The sequence below is a fragment of the Ruditapes philippinarum genome, unplaced genomic scaffold (genome assembly GCF_026571515.1).
Source record: "Ruditapes philippinarum isolate M1 unplaced genomic scaffold, ASM2657151v2 ctg3782_1_1_1_1, whole genome shotgun sequence".
NCBI lineage: Eukaryota > Metazoa > Mollusca > Bivalvia > Venerida > Veneridae > Ruditapes > Ruditapes philippinarum.
This window is the reverse complement of record NW_026852385.1, coordinates 12634-34202: the sequence shown is the minus strand read 5'-3', so window position 1 is coordinate 34202 and position 21569 is coordinate 12634. Positions and strand designations below refer to the sequence as shown.

The 21569-nt window shown below is 33.1% G+C and overlaps 1 protein-coding gene across 1 annotated transcript in view; it reads left to right on the top strand.

Annotated features, from left to right (window-relative positions):
• The window catches only part of LOC132758587 (uncharacterized), a 34171-nt gene continuing 12602 nt past the window's right edge, over positions 1-21569 (top strand). The window contains exons 1-7 of the mRNA XM_060750278.1: positions 1-224; positions 7889-7956; positions 13197-13716; positions 17730-18014; positions 18530-18808; positions 19512-19673; positions 20612-20743. Coding sequence (XP_060606261.1) covers positions 7900-7956; positions 13197-13716; positions 17730-18014; positions 18530-18808; positions 19512-19673; positions 20612-20743 — 1435 coding nt within the window. The 5' untranslated portion in view covers positions 1-224; positions 7889-7899. The remainder of the gene's footprint in view (positions 225-7888; positions 7957-13196; positions 13717-17729; positions 18015-18529; positions 18809-19511; positions 19674-20611; positions 20744-21569) is intronic.

Genomic DNA, 21569 nt, shown 5'->3' with positions numbered 1-21569 from the left:
GATTAGGTTTGGGGGCGAAACGTCCTGTTTGCAATCCGGAACACTTCGCTCGTTATCCATATCCGAAGATTGACGGAAGGGACCAAAAAGTTGCGATTGCTTTAGTAGGAAGTGAAGTGAAAGTTGTCTTGACATAGGAAATACGGAAGAAGAATAAACTTTGTGAACGTAACAAGATAACAGTGTCAAATTTGTGGTAACGGGTGGATTAATATTTATTTGAGGTGAATTAACAAGCAGGGATGCTTGTATGCATGAGGGCGTTTATTTGCACTGAGTATATATGACAGGGAAGCATGTTTACTGTTTGGTGCCTGGTGGAGAATGACAGACTATTCTCTCCCTTACCAGTTCCTCTCCCTGACGGTTCTCTCCCTAACCGTTTCCTCCCCTGACAGTTCTCTCCCAAATTTGAAATATGCAGACAGTTCTCCCCCATTTTTTCTATAAGTATAAGTTATCATTTTAGTTTTGACTTAATCTAATAATATTTCTTCATGAAGATTATTAAAAGAATGTGTTAGATATTAACTGCATTTTATGTTTATCAGCTGAAAAGTGTTTGTAAATTTAACACCTTTTTCAGTATTTTAATCCTATCAACACGTTCATTGTGAGAGATATAGATTATTGGACAGTGATTGGGCACCTGTAATTATGTTAAGGTCTAGCTTGTAAATACTTAAACATCAACACATTTTCACAGCTATTTTAATCTAATCAACACCTTGATTCTTGAGTAATGAATTAATAAACACCTCAATTATCACTGACAGCAAACTTAACGCATGTGTGTATTGAACTCCTTTTTCATTATACAAAAGTATGAAATTTAGCAATTAAAATTCATTAATCATTTTTTGCTTATAAATTTCACATTTATTTATTAAAAAAAAAAATAACAGTTTTAATAATATCTTACGATTATCCTAACTTACCCATTTATTGTTGCTGATGATGCTAACAAAATTGAAACTTGAATTAAACGTCTTAATACTCTGACATTAAAGTATTTTTCTCTCTGATTTATATCAATTTATAATAAACTTACCCATTTATTTATTTAACATCTAAACACTTCAATAAAATCTTTTTTTCTAATTTATATCAATTAATAATATTAATAAACTTACCCATTGATTTATCATCAAAAAGCTTTGATAATAATGTAATAACAAAAATAAGAATGGGGAGGAACTGTCTGCTTATTTACAAATATGCAGACGGTTCTCCCCCAAAATAGGGAGAGAACTGTCAGGGAGGAAACGTCAGGGGAGGAACTGGAAAGGGAGAGAATAGTCTGACTACCCCTGGTGGATATGACACCCTCCCAGTGCCCTTAAATTAAATTCCCTGTTATAACCCTAAAATTTAAAATAAAAAGTAAGTAAATCCATGATATTAGACAATTTTGAATATACTTCTATAATATTAGTATGGGGGGGATGTCATATCCACCAAACAGTAAACATTCTATCCTGGATAACTTATGTCAGACGTTTTACTCCCAAGACATTTCACTATTGAGACGTTTCACTCCCAAGACGGTTCACACCTAGACGTTTCACTCCCATTTTGTCATTTGTATGGATGTTTCACTCCCATTTTTTAGATGTTTTTATTTAGAAAATTTATTTTCATTAGGCCTAAAAAAAAATTGATGTGTTTCTGGTGGAAAGGCGAAAAAAAGTAGAGTCGGTAGGTCGGACCTAGTCTTCAATATTTTATTTTGAAATAAATTTTACCAATGGCATGACTCGACTTTCGTTTTCATTTTTTTTTATTCTTACCGAACAACTGGCTTCAATTTTAATATTATCACTCTTAACATGACCATGCACGTCTGAAAAATGTTTTGAGCTGTTTTGCTGTGGTCTATTAATTTGATTTCCTGTTTTGCCAAACTATGATCGTATTTTTAAAGAAAATCGCCAGCAGTGACACTTCGGCTGCTTGTTGTGCCGCCATATTAGCCGGTGCGCGTTAATACGTAATTGGAACCTGAATCGTCTGTGCCTCACATCGTTGTCGACTCGCAATACTAAAACCCGTCTTCGGTACGGTCGGTACGGGCGCCATTTTTTTTTTTGTACATCGATAAAAAACTTTGGGTCGGCGCTAAAAAATAGGGTTGGTCGGGCCACCGGAAACACAACATTTTTTTTTTTAGGCCTTTATAATGAAGGGGAAATTCAATTTAATGATTTGTTTTGTTGAGTTTGAGAGTATTGTTAAGAAAAATTTATGAATTTGAAGAATGATTATAAAAGTATAATTTTTCTGAAATATAACACTTACAGAATGTGTAAATAATTATGATCTATATAGTATAGTATCAGGTCATAAAAGTGAATTTTGTTCCGTTTAAACAGTGTTTTGAAGATTTCTTGTTAATTATTAGGAGTAAAAATGTTGGTTTCAATGATCAGGACATAATTATGATGAATTATGAGAAGATTATCATTATACTCATTTAAATATGGGTTGAATGATAAGAGTTTTAAATGAAAGACAAATGTCTGAAATATCGTTTTTATTATATTTATAAGAGTAACAACATGAGAAAAATCTACGGTATTTATAATAAATCAAGAAAGATAATAGAATAACAAAATGAAAATGTTCATGAACACTCAAACTTAGGTAATTGTGGTGTTAACAGTAATCTCATCACCTAATTAGTTGTATAAACACTGAAACCATCAATTAACAGTTTGACATCACTTTTAAATTAGTTGTACAAACATTGCACTTTAGCATCAACAGTTATTAATTAGTTGTTTATTGGACCATTAAAATATTTTTAGACAATGTTCATCCAATTAAAATCAAAGTCATGGAAACAGAAACTCCTCCATATTTTTAGTTTTGGTTGTAAATTATAACAAAAATAAAATAATATTTAAATATATTATTAAAGATTATCTACAGAAATTTCTTTTACCTATTGATATAAAATATACTTAATGCAAAGAAAATCAGGTATGAATTATTATCATTGACATCTTAAGAGAACTGCAACTTTCATACAATCATATCCGGTCATATTATGATATCCTTCCCTAAATAAGAATAAATATATGAAAAGATATCAGATCAAAGATCTCTCTAATCAAGTAAAAAAACAAACTTAAACATACAAACTTTCATTTCTAGTAACATTAAGGTCTATTGTAGTATATCATAAGTATCAAAATAATTTTGGTATAAAATGGGAGTGAAATGTCTTCAAGACGTTTTACTCCCATTTGGGAGTGAAACGTCTTGGTGTGAACCGTCTTGGTGTGAACCTTCTCAATAGTGAAATGTCTGTCTACCTCGTGTAAGTACACACCCAACCTATTCTCAAACCTTTCATTTATGAGCTGTTATTTATTTACTAGAAGTGACTACAATGGCCTCAACTTGTGTGCATTAAAGCTTAGATTCTGACAGACATGTCTGCTGCTGTTAAATTAAAACAGTGCATAGTAAGGAATATTTACATTAAATATCTTATTACTTAGAATAATTTCATACAAATTGCTATTACCTTTGTAAGTCCTGTAAATACACCATTACTATTTGTAAAAATGAATATTACAGACAAAAATATCTTAAAGCAGGTACTTGCATCCTGTAGGGTACCACATGGTCATGTGATATTCATATGACAATCACTTCATTGGCTAAACTAAACAGTAGAATTTTAGAGATACTTGAAGGGGTTTGAGATTAGGTTCTTTCTTTTAAGAGGCCATGTCAGTTTCACAAAAGAAGGTTGTATTTTCCAAGATGAAAATAGAGCTTTTTTTAACGTTGAATTTCAGTCAAATTTTACAGAAATGTTACATAAAGATTAAAGTGTATGTATGTAAAGAATTTTCATAAAGATATATTCTTATTTATACTGAAAACTTCTTGTAGCTTATAGGTTTGAGAACTGGTTTGTTCACGATACATGTAGGAATATTTACAGTGTACAATCTATTTCCTATAGATCTAAATGTTGTTTTATTTGTTTGTTTTTTGCATGTTGTAAAATATGCAAATCCAACTAAGATAATTATACAGCAGGTAAAACCAGGTAGAACTGAAGAAAAAAAATGTTTCAACTTTCAAGAAAAAAGATCACTCCTCTCTATGTATTCTAAATAGATATCTATTTATAAATGTTTTTTAGATTCTTTTCTTAAAACATTGAGCTGCTGAATGGGTTCAGCAAGTTAGTGTGTGCTGCTGAATGGATGCTGCACAGTCTGAGCTGCTGAATGGATGCAGCAAATGTTGAGCTGCTGAATGGGTTCAGCAAGTGTATGCTGCTGAATGGGTTCACTGGGTTCAGCAAGTGTGTGCTGCTGAATGGGTTCACTGGGTTCAGCAAGTGTGTGCTGCTGAATGGGTGCAGCAAAGTCTGAGCTGCTAAATGGGTTCAGCAAAGTTTAAGCCGCTGAATGGATGCAGCATAGTATGAGCAGCTGAATGGGTGCAGAAAAGTCTGAGCTGCTAAATGAGGTTCAGCAAAGAGTAAGCTGCTGAATGGGTTCAGCAAAGTGTGGCCTGCTGAATGGGTGCAGCAAAGCTTAGCAGATGGATGGGTAAAGCAAAGTGTTAGCTGCTCAATGGGTGCAGCAAGGCAGCTGAATGGGATTGGTTCAGCAAAGTGTGAGCTGCTCAATGGGTGCAGCAAGGCAGCTGAATGGGATTGGTTCAGCAAAGTGTGAGCTGCTCAATGGGTGCAGCAAGGCTGAGCAGCTGTATACAGACCTGGGGATGATTACATTGATCAGTAATTGATTAAATTACAATTACTTTCAGATTTTATAGTAATTGATTAAGATTGATTACTCACACTTGCCTCTGTAATCAATTGAATTACAATTACTTTAAGAGAGTAATTGATTGATAATTGATTACATTGAATGTACATTAGACCACCCCAGAATTAAAAACCACCCCCGCATTTAGGACCATTTTTAAAAAGGTTTGTTATGCCAATGGTTTCATGATCCAGATTTAACCACCTGCTTATTCACTTCTAAGACCACCATATTCAGTCCAAATTTTTGTTTCAATTTTAATGTGACTAATGAAACACTTAAATTAAGTCAACATCTATCAAGATCTTAAATTTGTTGCTATGATCTGCTTGAGGGCTGTGATTTCAAAAGGTGTGAAAAACTGTTATTGTATGAAATTAGGTGAGAAGGTCCATTTTAGAGTGGTACATTGTTGCATTCAGCACATTTATTTTTTGAAAAATTAAATTTTTATTTGATTTATGTACATCATATAATAAGTGATACTGTAAAATTAAAGTTAAATTTCTTCAGAAATATGTTTTCTTTTTATCAGATTAAATATCAAAGCATTTTTTGATAGTGTCTTTTATAATGTATTTGTAGGTACATGTTAATATACATATTGTTTATTCATACAAAATGACTAAAGTAGACCATGGTCTTAAAGTATGTAAGATTAGACTATTTACTTTGTTTCAGTCTGAATAGTGGTCTTAATTGAGGATTTTGACAGTATAAATGTAAAACAAAAATTAAACTGTATCATGTAAAATAAAGGCATCCTTTGAATTTAAATAGTTTTCTGTTAAATCTGAAAGTAATCAATGTCAATCAAAATGTAATCATAATTACTGTCTTGATTTAGGCTGTAATTGATTGATTACAATTAATATAATCAATTTTGGGCAAGGTAATCAATTACATGATGATTACAGTGTAATCATGTAATCAATTACAAAATCAATGATTACAATTAATGATTACCCCAGGTCTGGCTGTATAGAATGGGTTCAGCAAAGTGTGAACTGCTGAATTGGTTCAACAAACTTTGAGGTAAATGGGTTTAGCAAAGCGTGAGCTGCTGAATGGATGCAGCAAAGTATGAGCTGCTGAATGGGTGCAGCAAAGTATGAGCTGCTGAATGGGTGCATTGAAGTCTGAGCTGTTGAATTGGGGCAGCAAAGTCTTAGCTGCTGAATGGATGCAGTAAAGTTTGAGCTGCTGAATGGGTGCATTAAAGTCTGAGCTGCTGAATGGGTTCAGCAAAGTGTGGGCTGCTAAATGAGTGCAGCAAAGTCTGAGAATCTGAATGGATGCTGCAAAGTCTGAGCTGCTGTATTTGATGGGTGCAGCAAAGTTTGTGCTGCTGAATCGTTGCAGCAATGTTAAAGTTATGAGCTGCTGAATGGGTGCATAAAAGTCTGAGCTGCTGAATTTTGGGCAGAAAAGGCTGAGTCACAGACGGAGCAAATGATAATTGATGTTACCTTCTAAGATAATTCATATCATTAGGCACTAGTCTGCTCATATGTATACTGGATATGCCTTGCTTTGAATTAAGATAAGTCTACTAAAAGCTGAAGGGATTTCAGTATCAAAATTGTAAAAATTGAACTACCAGTGGAATAGAGCCTTGTCAGACTGCACTGGTGTCAAAGGCTTAGCACTTGGTTCCAGCAAGTTAAGGGTTTATAACAGTAGGGACGCTGGTCATAAACTTTTTTCTGTGTGTGCAACTCTTCTTATAATTATGTCTTAAAGGATAGCCAAACTGTCACAGAACTTAGATTGTCATCGAGTACACTTGTGCATATTGTCAGTGTTATATGACTTTGGTACATGTTATTCTTTAGCAGAAATATCATATCATGGCCTCTTTTTTTATGTATCTATATTTATATTAAAGCTGCATGCCTTCAGCTGAGTCAAAATATTTCACGAAAATCAAACATGAGAAAAATTAATGTTATAAGATTTTATGAAAAGTGAAAAGATTCCAGATTCAAGTTATAATTTACATGTTATGTGTGATTAATGACTGATATTGCAGTATTTTATACCAGAATTCATTTGCAATGTGTTAATTACTTTCTTTGTTTTCACTACACAATATTTTACTTTTAAATACATTTTCTTTTTCTTCATGCAAATAAGCATGAATCTGGAGGCATGCTGCTTTAAATTTCCTATCGCATGTTTTCGTTATTGTGGTCCCTTTTGCTAGACTTGTTTATGCATATTAACTGATTTGCTTTTGATAATAAAATATGTTTATATCTAAAGTACAAAGTTTAAAATCTTATTAAGTATTTTATTGGTGCAGGTACATGTATATGAATGCTTTTGTAAATACTTCCTTGTTTTTAATCTTTTGATTTTTGCACAATATACACGGTGATATATGTACACATAAATTCACCAGTCTGAATGTAATTGAGCTGCAAGGTTTTGAAATGAACAAATGATTAAATATTAAAGCCGCTTGCAGCTTTTCTAACGATTAAATATGTTACTTTTAGATAAATCATTTCATATGATTGTCAAATAAAAAAAGGTAATGTGGAAAAATAAATCTTGGGACGATACATAAACAATAAGGAAACCCCTCAGTACCTCTAATGTACTGGTCCAGTCCCTATATTAAGATAAGTATAGCAGACGATTGTTTCCTGCCAAGATATGACTAAAAATGTTTTAAAATGGGTGTAAAACCCAAACCCAACAGTTTGTCATATTGATAGTTTAATACTTTAAATAATGGTAATATCTTGAATTTCCACCTTAATCGAAGTTTCAAGACTGCAGGTGCCCATGCATTACATGTATTTCAGGAAGGAGTTGACCATGAGTTTAGAACCATTGACTTGGCAAGCTAGCTGGATAACTTTATGAATCCTCACTGAAAAAAGCTGAGGCCCATCATGATTCCATACAAACAGCAAATGATTTATTTTATTTAATTACATGTACTTTCTTTGAAAATATTGTTGATTTATATGCCAAGGGTGGTGTCTGTTAAGACTGTGTACTATAGGACTGATTTACATGTATGTAAAATTTATGGAAATATCTGCATATATTATCAGGGTAATTTTGATTATTTTCAGGTTAGTGAGAGATGGGTACCTCAGACAGGCTTCTTGTCTATATAGCGTTTTGTTGCAGTCTTACTCTGGTAAATTTCTCTTTTGTCTATAAATACCTACATGTATGTTAAATTTGCTCAAATAAAGTAAAAATAATTTTCTCCTTTGTGTATATTGCATGCCAATGCTGAATTTGCTAAAATTAAGAAAAAAAATGCTTAAAATAGCAATTTACACACGAAAATAAGGTTTGTAAAGAGAAGGTGTAATTTCAAAAATTTATTTAACCTACCATAAAATTGTGCAAATAAACAAGTCTTTGAACAAATACGAATGATTTATATACCAAGGGTGGTGTCAGTTTAAATACACTAATTTCTCTTTTCTATTTCTCTTATACATGTATGTAAACAACAAAATCATGCCACCATTTTTGTTATCAAATTGAGTTATGGAAATACTTTTAAATATCAAAAAGAGTGCTAAATTTATGTAGTTTCACCCTTACTACCCTAAAAATCTTAAATGGACTCATCCATCTTTTTAAATGTCTTCAATCTGGACAAAACCATTCATCATTTTCATGGAATATTTCATAGACTAATACTGGTAGCCAGTAATACAGGCTATGATCTGTGCCCTGACTGATCTTGATTTGCACTGGTTGCATGGGTAGACTCTATTTCTTCCAGCAGACCAAGATATAATCGAGGCATTTGTCAAATTTATATGTTGTTATGCCCCCCTTCGAAGAAGAGGGGGTATATTGTTTTGCTAATGTCGGTCTGTCCATCGGTAGACCACATGGTTTCCGCTGATTATCTTGAAAAGTATTTATCACAAAGTCTTCCTATTTCACATAGCGATTGGTCATAACTAGTAGATGACCATTATTGATTTTGGGGTCACTAGGTCAAAGGTCAAGGTCACAGGGGCATTAAATGTCAAAATGGTTTCCGCTGATTATCTTGAAAAGTATTCATCACAAAGTCTTCATATTTCACATAGTGATTGGTCATAACTAGTAGATGACCCGTATTGATTTTGGGGTCACTAGATCAAAGGTCAAGGTCACAGGGGCCTTTAATGTCAAAAGGGTTTCTGCTGATTATCTTGAAAAGTATTCATCACAAAGTCTTCATATTTCACATAGTTATTGGTCATAACTAGTAGATGACCCCTATTGATTTAGGGGTCATGAGGTCAAGGGTCAAGGTCACATGGGCCTTAAATGTCAAAATGGTTTCCGCTGATTATCTTTAAAAGTATTCACCACAAAGTCTTAATATTTCACATAGTGATTGGTCATAACTAGTAAATGACTCCTATTGATTTTGGGGTCACTAGATCAAAGGTCAGGGTTACAGCGGCCTTAAATGTCAAAATGGTTTCCGCTGATTATCTTGAAAATATTCATTACAAAGTCTTCATATTTCACCTAGTGATTGGCCATAACTAATAGATGACCCCTATTGACTTTGGGGTCACTAGATCAAAGGTCAAGGTCACACGGGCTTTAAATGTCAAAATGGTTTCGCTGATTATCTTGAAAAGTATTCATCACTAAGAAGTCATATTTCACATATTGATAGGTCATAACTAGTAGGTAATCCAGTTTGATTTTGGGGTCACTAGGTCAAAGGTCAAGGTCACAGGGGCCTTAAATGTGAAAATGGTTTCCGCTGATTATCTTGAAAAGTATTCATTACAAAGTATTCATATTACAGTTTACACATAGTGATTGGTCATAACTAGTAGATGACCCCAATTGCTTTTGGGTTCACTAGGTGAAAGATCAAGGTCACAGGGGCCTTAAATGTCAAAATGGTTTCCGCTGATTATCTTGAAGAGTACTCATTATAAAGTCTTTATATTTCACATAGTTATTGGCCATAACTAATAGCTGACCCCTATTGATTTTGGGGTCACTAGGTCAAAGGTCAAGGTCACAGGGGTCTTAAATGTCAGAACGGTTTCCGCTGATTATTTTGAAAAGTATTCATTACAAAGTATTCATATTACACATAGTGATTGGTCATAACTAGTAGATGACCCCAATTGCTTTTTGGTTCACTACGTGAAAGGTCACAGGGGCCTTAAAAGTCAAAATGGTTTCCGCTGATTATCTTGAAGAGTACTCATTACAAAGTCTTTATATTTCACATAGCTATTGGCCATAACTAATAGCTGACCCCTATTGATTTTGGGGTCACTAGGTCAAAGGTCAAGGTCACAGGGGTCTTAAATGTCAGAAGGTTTCCTCTGATTATCTTGAAAACTACTCATCACAAAGTCTTCATATTTCACACATTGATTGATCGTAAGTGGTAGATGACCCCTATTGATATTGGGGTCATTAGGTTAAACGTCAAGGTCACAGAATCCTTAAATAGTAATATGATTTCTGCTTATTATCTTGGTTACTATTTATCACAAAATCTACATATTTCACATATTGATTGGTCATAACTAGTAGATGACCCCTATTGATTTTGGGGTCACTAGGTCAAAGGTCAAGGTCACAGGGTCTTTGGATGGTAGAATGGTTTCAGCTCATTATCTTGAAAGATAATAATCACAAAGTCTTCATATTTCACAAAGTGATTGGCCATAACCAACAGATGATCCGTATTGCTTTTGGGGTCACTAGATCAAAGGACAAGGTCACAGGGGCCTTAAGTGTCAGAATGGTTTCCGCATATTATCTTGAAGATTTTTTATCACAAGTAAGTGAACCTATTGATTTTGGGGTGAGCAAGTCAAAGGTTCTTAAATGTCAGTTTGGTTTCCGCTTATTATCTTGAAAACTATTTATCACAAAGTTTTCATATTTGTAGTATTGATTGGTAATACCTATTAGATGACCCCTATTGATTTTGGGTCACTAGTTCAAAGTTCTAGGTCACAGGGGCTTTAAATATCTCATCTTGAAAACTATTCATCACAAAGTCTTCATTATTTTTCTTTTTTCCATAATTGAACACTTCCATGTACCCATTTGTGGCAAGTTTCTGTAACAAAATTACCAATTATGTGAGTCAAGGGCTAGAAAGGGGGTATATGTGTCGTTTGACATTCTTGTTATTATATAGTTACAATGAGGTACATGTAGATGATTCTTTTGAAAATTGAGATTAAAATCAATTTATTATTTATATAGATCTTTCAGATTTTTTTTTTTATTCAATATACATTTTTGTATTTGACAAAGAGGAACCAAATGTTTCTCCACTTTAAGATAGGATCTTAATATACTTAATTTGAATACAATAAAATAGGTGCGTCTTTAAGTGGGCACTAGTCACTAATCAATAGGAAATTAACTTGAAATAGTATCCTTTTTGATCAGTCACTTTTCTAGAAGTACTTTCATACTTAGTATCTATCATGATAGTATAAGGGTTTGTTTCCAGGGTAAAAAATCTTAACCTTCTTACTTAGACTGAAAATTCTTTAAAAATAAGCCATTTTGTTTTTAGAAAAAATGGCATAGCTTTAAAAGGGATACTTAGGCAAATGAATGACAAAAATACTAAATTGATCTTATTTACTCAAATCTTGCTAAAATTAGATTTTTAAAAGTCCTAGTATGAATTTCTGTATAAATACTATATATTTTGAGCTTGAAGTGTATATTAATAAATATCTTTTTATATGTTGAATGAAATTAAGACACTGACAGAGTCACTGATTAGTATTAAAACAAGTCATGTAACTAGAAATAACTCTGGAAATTACAATAACAGTCATTGTGGAAATTGTTAGATTGAAATAAGTCTTATAGTCATTCATTTGACAGGTACTTTATAACGGTTTCATAGTTCTCTATAACAACTATAGTGAATTCTTAATGCTCTAAACTGACCCACTTAGGTCAAGTTAGGAAACCACCATTTTCTTCTTTATAAGGGGAAAAGTTTTGTTCGATTATGTGACTGCTTAGTTATTCATTTCAAGGACTGGAAGAAAAAATGAAAATTTTGCCAGTGTCTTCCCTTTAAGTAATTTAGAAGCTATACTTATATTTTAATACCAATTCTTTAAATTTTTCACAATCACCCCAATAATAGTCAGCTACATGAAATGCAGAAAAAAGGCATTTCTAATCGTGATTGTAAATTATCTGCCCTTTTTTAATAAGCAAAATTTTCAAATTTAAGGGCAGATAACTCAAAAATAAAAATGGTGGCCTCCATTTGTTTTACTTAAATTGTTTTTTTGATCATGCAAAGATTAGATAAACTATATAATGTAGTTTTCATTGTTATAGAAGTCCCATGCAATTACACCTTAAAAAAGATTTCAATACTAAATTCCTTAAATATGTCACCGAGACAGGCACCAAAAGGATAGTATGTTGACAAACTGTAAGGGGCTGTCTTTATGTTGGTAACATTCATTATGGTTGCTATGGTTACATTCAGAAAAGAGAAAAACAATCTTATTTTGTCTATAATGCCATTTGGTAATGTTCAATGTATCCTGGTGATTCTTAGCTCCCCTGAGCACAAAGTTTTAAAGATATAATTTTGCTATAGCTTCTGATGACCATGATGTCTTTGAATTAGACTAAGGGTCTCCTCTAAAACTTCATATAGTAGCTTTTTCCTGTTTTGAGTACCACTAGTACAGTAAACCTCATCTAGGATGAAACATCCCCAGCTTTTCCTTTGTGCATTTTGATATTAATCTATATTGTTTAAAGTTTAAACAATAAAGTAAATGTTTACTTATCGGTAATTTATTCTTACTGAAACATCATGGGAATAACCAGTGTATTTACTGGTACATGACAGATTCACTGTACAAGGATGTACTCAATTATGGTAGATCATGATACCTATCTGCCTATATTAAGGAGGTCAATAACAATTTAAGGAGGTTTACACAACACTGTTATATCTCCCTGTTTAAGGTATATTTAGTTACAGTTTTGTTGCAGTTAATAACAAATTGGCAAAATAGATACATATGATTATGAAACTTTTACTTAAGTATATACAGAATTTATTTTAGTCCTTGTGTAGGAAGCTATAAAGCTTATAGACACACTCTTGAATCTGCTCCTAGAACCAACCAGTACAGAGCAATATTAAAGTGTAAAGTTTGTTGTGAAGGAAACAATGGCTTGCCCCTGACAGAGTTTGAACCCACACAGGTAGCCATTCTTAAATTACTTGTCTGATGCATTAACCACTTGGCAATGTCGCTTTCACTTTGTATTGTGCTGTGTTAAACAAGGTGAATGGTAAATAGTTTAACAACATCATAAGTGATAGTTAATTTGACAAATGACTTTGTCGTTTAGTAATTTTTTCTTCTATTTTAGGTACAAACTGCAACTGTAAGTGCTTCAACTATTGCTTCTACACAAGTTACTTCTTCTACAAACCAATCAACAGCAACATCACAGGTGTCAAATTCAACAGTTGCTCCATCTACCACACCAGCACCAGCATCTACACCATCAACAACAACAATAACAACAACAACAGCAGCAGCAGCAACAGCAACAACAGCAGGATCAACATCAGCACAAACCACACAGCAGGCTGCAAATTCAACATCAAGTTCTACTACAAAATCAACTCCTAAATCACCAAATTCATCTACATCATTAGCTTCTTCTACTATTTCTACAACTGCTATACCTACAACTGCTGCATCTTTGACAACATCTGTCACTGAAACAACCACCACAACAGAGACACCGTCACTCGGTGGTAACTGTACTGGCAAGCCAACAGACTGTAGTAACAACAATATAAACGGAGCTGCCGTATGTTTAAATGGTACATGTCAGTGTCAAGCAGGTCATTTTCAATCAGATCAGTCCACTTGCATACAAGGTAATTATTAAATATTGTATAAATGTTTAAAGCTGCATGTTTTGATATTCAAGTTTGTCCATTGAAAATTAATATATATTGATACATATTTATTAAACTAATATTTCATTTCTTTTTAACATCTTTTTATGTCTCAGCCCATTATAAATAATAAACCATGAAAGTTACTTATTCAGTTTGACATGTATATACATGTACAATAGAATCTACTTTATTTTACATTGAAAATTTAATCTTAATTTTTTTTGAAACAGTATGTCAAGGAACAAGTAAAGAATATCAAATCATGAATTTATAAATACCTACATTATATTAAACTTCCTGTTTCTTTGTAAAGTAAATGTCTCATTGTCAGCATTGTTTGTTTTCTTCCATTCAATACTGCCAATAATGTAGCCTATGTGCTGTTTGTCATGGTTTTTTGTATGTTTTTTTAGCTCACCTGAGCACGAAGTGCTCAAAGGTGAGCTTTTGTCATCACTCTGCGTGCGTCGTGCGTCGTGCGTCCTTCAAAAAATGGCGTCAAACTTTTCAAACAACATCTCCTCCTAAACTACATGGCCAATTGCAACCAAACTTTACAGAAATGATCCTTAGGTGGACCCCTTTCAAAGTTGTTCAAAAATTTAAATTCCATTAAAAACTCTGGTTGCCATGGCAACCAATAAGAAAAACTTAAAAAATCTTCTTCTAAAAAACCGTAAGAGCTAGAGCTTAGATATTTGGCATGAAACATCTTCTAATGAGTGCCTACCAAGTTTGTTCAAATCAAAGCCCTAGGGTCAAAATTGGCCCCGCCCCAGGGGGTCATTGATTTTCCCTATATGCATATAGTAAAAACTTAAAAAATCTTCTTTTAAAGAACTCAAAGAGCTAGAGCTAAGATATTTAGCATGAAACATGTTCTAATAGGTGTCTACCAAGTTTGTTCAAATAAAAGCCCTAGGGTCAAAATTGGCCCCGCCCGGGGGTCATTGATTTTCCTTATATGTGTATAGCAAAAACTTAAAAAATCTTCTTTAAAAAAACCCAAATAGCTGGAGTTTAGCTATTAAGCATGAAACATCTTCTAGTGAGTGTCTACAAAGTTTGTTCAAATAAAAGCCCTAGGGTCAAAATTGGCCCCGCCCCAGGGTGTCTTTGATTTTCCCTTTATGCATATAGTTAAAACTTAAAAAATCTTCTTTTAAAGAACCCAAAGAGCTAGAGCTAAGATATTTAGCATGAAACATCTTCTAATGAGTGTCTACAAAGTTTGTTCAAATAAAAGCCCTAGGGTCAAAATTGGCCCCGCCCCCGGGGGTCATTGATTTTCCCTATATGCATATAGTAAAAACTTAAAAGTCTTCTTTTAAAGAACTCAAAGAGCTAGAGCTAAGATATTTAGCATGAAACATGTTCTCATGGGTGTCTACCAAGTTTGTTCAAATAAAAGCCCTGGGGTCAAAATTGGCCCCGCCCCGGGGGTCATTCATTAGCTTGACTTTTTTTTTTTAAGATATATACATATTATATATTATACACATATACATTTAATATTTATATATAAATATATATATATATATATATATATATATATATATATATATATATATATATATATATATACATATATATATACATATATATTTATATGATATATATATATATGTATGTATGTATATGTATATATATATATGTATATATATATATATACATATATACATATATCTATATATCTATATATCTATATATATATATATATATATATATTATATATATATATTATATATATATATATATATATATATACATGCATACATATACAACCAAGTTTGTTCAAATAAAAGCCCTGGGGTTAAAAACTGGCCCCGCTCCAGGGGCCTATATACAGGTGAGCGACTTTGGGCCATCATGGCCCTCTTGTTTTAAACAGCATTACAGGCATTATTTTTATTTATTATTAAATATCATAAATTCCCTGAATGATATAAGAAATGATAATTTGTGTCTACCACCAGCATAGGGCCAGTGTTGTCTTCTGACTCGTCCCTATTCTGTGGGCTACTTAATTCTAGAATTGTTTTAGTAAAATCCTTATTAAACAGGTAAAAATGTTGAAGGAACGGCCAATGTTGCTAAGAGGTTTTTGTCACTGCCTTTTGATTTATTTGCTCTAAATTTCTGTGAGCTTGAATCCTGCCATTATCATTATACCCCCAAAAACGAAGTTTTGGGGGGGTATATAGGAGTCACCCGGTGGTCGGTCGGTCTGTCTTGTCCAGACGTCTGTTGCATTTTCCTTGTCCGGAGCATAACTTGAAGACTAATGGTTGGAATTCAATATAACTACATACAATGGTCAAGCACATTGAGAGGAAGTGCAGTGCACAAGAACCATAACTCTATCTTCACTTATTACAGAGTTATTGCCCTTTGTTACTTTTCCTTGTCCGGAGCATAACTTGAAAACTGCTGGTTGGAATTCAAAACAACTTCATACAATGGTCAAGCACAATAAGGGAAAGTGCAGTGCACAAGAATTATAACTCTATCTAAAATAATTTCATAGTTGTTGCCCTTTTTTAACTTTTCCATTTCTTTCTTTTGTCTGGACCATAACTTGAAGACTAATGGTTGGAATTCAATATAACTTCATACAATGGTCAAGCACATTGAGAGGAATTGCAGTGCACAAGAACCCTAACTTTATCTTCTCTAATTACAGAGTTATTGCCTCTTGTTACTTTTCCTTGTCCGGAGCATAACTTGAAAACTACTGGTTGGAATTCAAAACAACTTCATACAATGGTCAAGCACAATAAGGGGAAGTGCAGTGCACAAGAATCATAACTCTATCTAAATTAATTTCAGAGTTCTTGCCCTTTGTTACTTTTCCATTTCTTTCTTTTGTCTGGACCATAACTTGAAGACTAATGGTTGGAATTCAATATAACTTCATTCAATGGTCAAGGACATTGAGAGGAAGTGCAGTGTACAAGACCCATAACTCCATCTTAAGTAATTACAGAGTTATTGCCCTTTGTTACTTTTTAATGTCCAGTGCTTAACTTGAAAATTAATGTTTGGAATTCATTGAAACTTCATACAGTGGTCAAGGGCAGTGAGATGAACTGCAGTGCAGAAGAAGCATAACTCTATTTAGACTCATTACAGTTATTGCCCTTTGTTACTTTTTTGTCCAGGGCATAACTTACAACTTCATACAATGGTCAAGCCAAATGAGAGAAAGTACAATAACCATAACTCCATCTTCAGTATTTGTAGAGTTATTGCCCTTTGTTCATTTTCCTTGTCTGGTGCATAACTTAAAACTAATGTTTAGAATTCAATGCAACTTCATACAATGGTCAAGCGCAATGAGGGGAAGTGCAGTGCTCAAGAAGTGTAATTCTTTCTGGATTTATTACAGAGTAATTCAATAAAACTTCATCAATGGTCAACCATATTGTAAGGAAATGCAACATACAAAAACCACAACTATCTTTAATTGCCCACAACCATAACTCTATTTCAATTCTTTTACAAGGTATTATGTTACTTGGAACTTCCTCATTTCCGAAGCAGTCTAAATGTATAAATCACATTTAGTGATAGCTCTAGTTATTTATTTATCTATGTGAGAAGTTATTCAGTAAGGTTCTAGAAGGTTGGTAAATGTACATATAGTTCTACCAAATGCCAGAAACTTCTCATAGAGAGGTGTTTGGGACCTTTGTTTGCCATTTGACATTGACAAGAACTTAAAACCAAAAGAAGAGAACTTAAATTAAAGAAAAATGAAAGAAAATTTTAGAAAAAAGAAGATAAAATTGTAGCCTGAATAACTTATCAGTTTTAATGTACAATACCTTTTGTGCCCAGGGTTGGGAGTAAAAATGACAAATAGCAAATACCTGTGTGTCAAATAAGGGTAAAGTCAGCAAAAGCTGCATTTATTTGGCTTTTACGATGAAAAGTTTTGTTTGCAGTAAATTGGTACTCAGATACATGTATATCTTTATTATTTTCAGAAAGTTCTTTGGATCCAGTCAGTATTGTAATCTCAAATATCAAATCTACAAGCCTGCAGGTGTCATGGACACATGATGTCAGTGTGAAAAATCTTACACTGGAATATAATGTCACAGCAAGTATAACTGATGCTAATGCAAACCCATTTCATGTCAACTGCCAGCAACAAGTTGACCGGAATTATTTGTGTAGTCAGCTTACACCTGGCTATATGTATGAGGTTGAGATAACAGTGACTTTTAATGATACACATTCCAGAACTGGTTCCAAAAATGAATCATTATGTAAGTATATATATGTAATCTAGATGAAAAAAAAATTGTAGCTTGATCTCTGTAGTTGGAAGTTGAAACAAATGTCCAGAAATGTAGCAAAAGGTGTATTTAGTCTTAAATTGTAATTAAAGTGTAATAATTATATAATCAATCTGTAATGAATTTTCATGCTTATATCACAGATATTTAATGATATAAGCAACTCACACTTTGACAATGCAAACACTGGGGTGGGGGGTAGGGTGGGGTGGTGTTGGAGGTTAAAAATTATTCATTTGTAAGAATGTGAGCTAAATTTTTCAGATATATAGTGTGACCTGATTCATTACAGGCTCATGGATGTATATACGTCACAGAGTGAGAAAAATGTGCAGTCTCACTGGGACTAACCCGGGACATTCAGAATACTGTAATCTGGCTCCACCGGCCCCTTATATATAGTGAACAGTTCAATACCATGACATATAAATACTGAGAATGATATTTTATTGTTTGTAATTTATGCTTAATTATTTGTTGTACAGATCCCAGTAAACCAGGGCAGTTAAACAAAGCAGCTTCAAATTTGACTTATACTGATGTCACTTTGATATGGGACAGATCAGAGGGACGTGTAGATTATTACTATGTGCAAGTGTTTAAAAATGAAAGTGGGAAAAGTGTGTTTAACGACACTTCTACTGACACCACCGTACATGTACCAGCTCTCCCTCCGATAACTGATTATTACATCACAATCATAGCAAACAGTTATGGCAAGCCAAGTGGTATAAGGACTGACACGTTCTCTACTCTTTATAGCGGTATGTATGAAACATCTTAAATTGTAAACAATATGTGTAATAGAACTGAAAGAAATTATGATTAAAGCTTATGAACTAAACACAAGAGCATATTGATTAAAAAAAAATTAAAGTCACTCTTTACAGTACTGTTTAATTTTATTTCAATATAGGTGATGCTTTCTGTGAAATATTTTGAAATCATTTTTAGGAGTATTTCTTGCTTAGATATATGCATAGGCCTGTGCTAAATTCTTGTCATGGTAGGAATTTACCTCTGCAGAAATGTATCTTGTTATTTTCATTTTTATATATCATAAAAGGGAGAGAACTGATATGGGTGCAGGTGTCTAGACTAAAGTTACCTTCCCTTTTGTTCTTTGAATTAAAGTGGATTATCAAGTCATTTGTTGGTCTGGAAAGATCCATATTTTAAATATATGTACATATTTCTTAGTACACATTTCTACATGATCAGCATTAATATGTACAAATTCAAGTATATATCTAATCATTTTTTTGGGGAATATTGCAACACTTAATTTTGAATTGTGTGTGTAAATAGCAAGAAAGGTTACAGTGACAGAAATGATTTTCGCCCACATAATTTCTTTTTGTTTGATTATATTTTGGTCATTTCAGATGTTTAAAACTAATCAGTTTAGAATATTTTAAAAAGTACGAATTTATTTAATATCAATATAATTATGTATTTATATTATAGCACCAGATCCTGTGACTAATGTGACAGTTATGGTATTGAATGAAACAGCAGTAAATGTATCCTGGATAGTGTCCAAGGAAAATCCACCCACATCCCTGTATGAAGTGACTACAAACAACTTAGTGGACTCCACTGCCTCTAGCCAGTCATGTCTAGTCGAAGGTTTGTAACTGCATGGAGTAATTCAGTTTTTAACCCATAGCCTGTTAATGGCAATTTATTCTACCCACGTGACTTGTGGAGATCAAGGTCATCATGCTACCTGATCATGATTTGCAAAGCTTGGTTTTTGCTTTGGTTATATCAAAGCAAAATTGGTGAGCATCCTCCATGGTATCCAATACTCTTTGTTTGGTACAACAATCCATAGTACATGAGAGGCATGTCTCTTTACATGAGCAGATGTGCCTGCTTGTCTGAAATAATGCACCAGTAAAGCTAGAAAGTTGCCAGACGACCATTAAATTGCTGGTGTGATTTAAAACCTAACAAAACAAACAAACAGGACTGTTCCACTAACTTTATACCTTCCATGCCTATGTTACTTTAAAAATCTTTCTACAAGTGTCTCTACTACCATGCAGGAAAATTCTTGATATATTAGGTTTATGTTTACTTTGTTCATGCAGTGTTTTACTTCTGTGGGTTTGAAGAATATGTTTTTTTTTAAATAATACAGTACTATTAATTAGAATACAATGTCCTCTCAGGCCTCTGTGATCAGGTACTTCAAATCACTTGACCGTCATTACTGACAGTTCAAATCTCACAAGGGACATTCGATCTTTTTATGCAGGGAAGCTATTCAGCTAAGTTACGTAAGGTCTGTGGTTCAATTTGGGTTCCCAATTGTACCTGAAAAATGCACAGAGAGTGACCAAAGGTTTTCCCGCTCCAGTAAAGCTGGAAAATCGTCATATGACCTTTACAGTGACATTGTGATATAAAACCCATCCCAAAATAATACATATATTCATATGGTTTCTGAGGCCCATATGAAAGATCAGGAAACCGAATGTGTTAGCCTTATTAAATAAAGTTGTTAGTTACTTACTTACTTACTTACTATTCAAGTTAACTTGTTTTAAAATTTGTTACAGGAATTAACATAACTTATTGTATAGTGACTGGGCTGGAAGAATACTGGAGATACAGTTTTAATGTTCTTGTGTCAGCACTGAATACAACCAGTAGCCAAACAGAGTCTGACAACATCACCACGTTGGAGGCAGGTAAGTTACAGGTTCAAGTCAACATGGGTTTGTTACGCAGATGTAAAATAATGATGAATGCTATCTGCAATAACAACTTTTCTTGCAAACAAATGTGTATCTGGGCCAGCCTAAACATTTACTGGCCACTTAATTTATTTCTGATCTTAAAATCCCGTTAGTTCAAGTGTCAAATCAAGGCAAGTCTGTTAGACATATCAAAACAGCTGTATAATGATTAAGATGACAGTGATTTATAAATTGTGTGAAAGAAAATATTTATGAGCACATAATTATGTTTTTAACAATTTTAGCATGATTAGGCAAGACTTCCTAGTAAAAGCATGTTTTATAAACATGATATGTTGTAAAAAAAACAAAAAACATGTGACTCAATAAGTCAGGATTTAAAAGAATTATTTAAGAGTGTCATTTTCGTGTCAAGTTACACAATGTTGTTAAATTTTCCGAGATGTCCTCTTAAGGATTTTAAGCTCGAAGTTTACTTTACATTCAGCATGTGGTATTGACATGAACTCCGTTTTCTCAACAGTAGCTAATAAAGGAAAATAATTAATAGATATTCAATGTTGAAATGTTTTTTAAACTTTAATCAAATTTAAAAAACAGAATAAAAATGAAACAAAAACTACAGAGAAAAACATATAGAAGTTACGTAAATGTCATTTTAAGTTACATAAATGTCATTTTAAGTTACATAAATGTCACATAAATTACATATATATCACATATACATGACTATCATTGTGTCACATTTTAGTCACATTTCTGTGGGGATATGTGTCTTTATCATTTATTTGTACATTAACAAGTTTATGTAGCATTG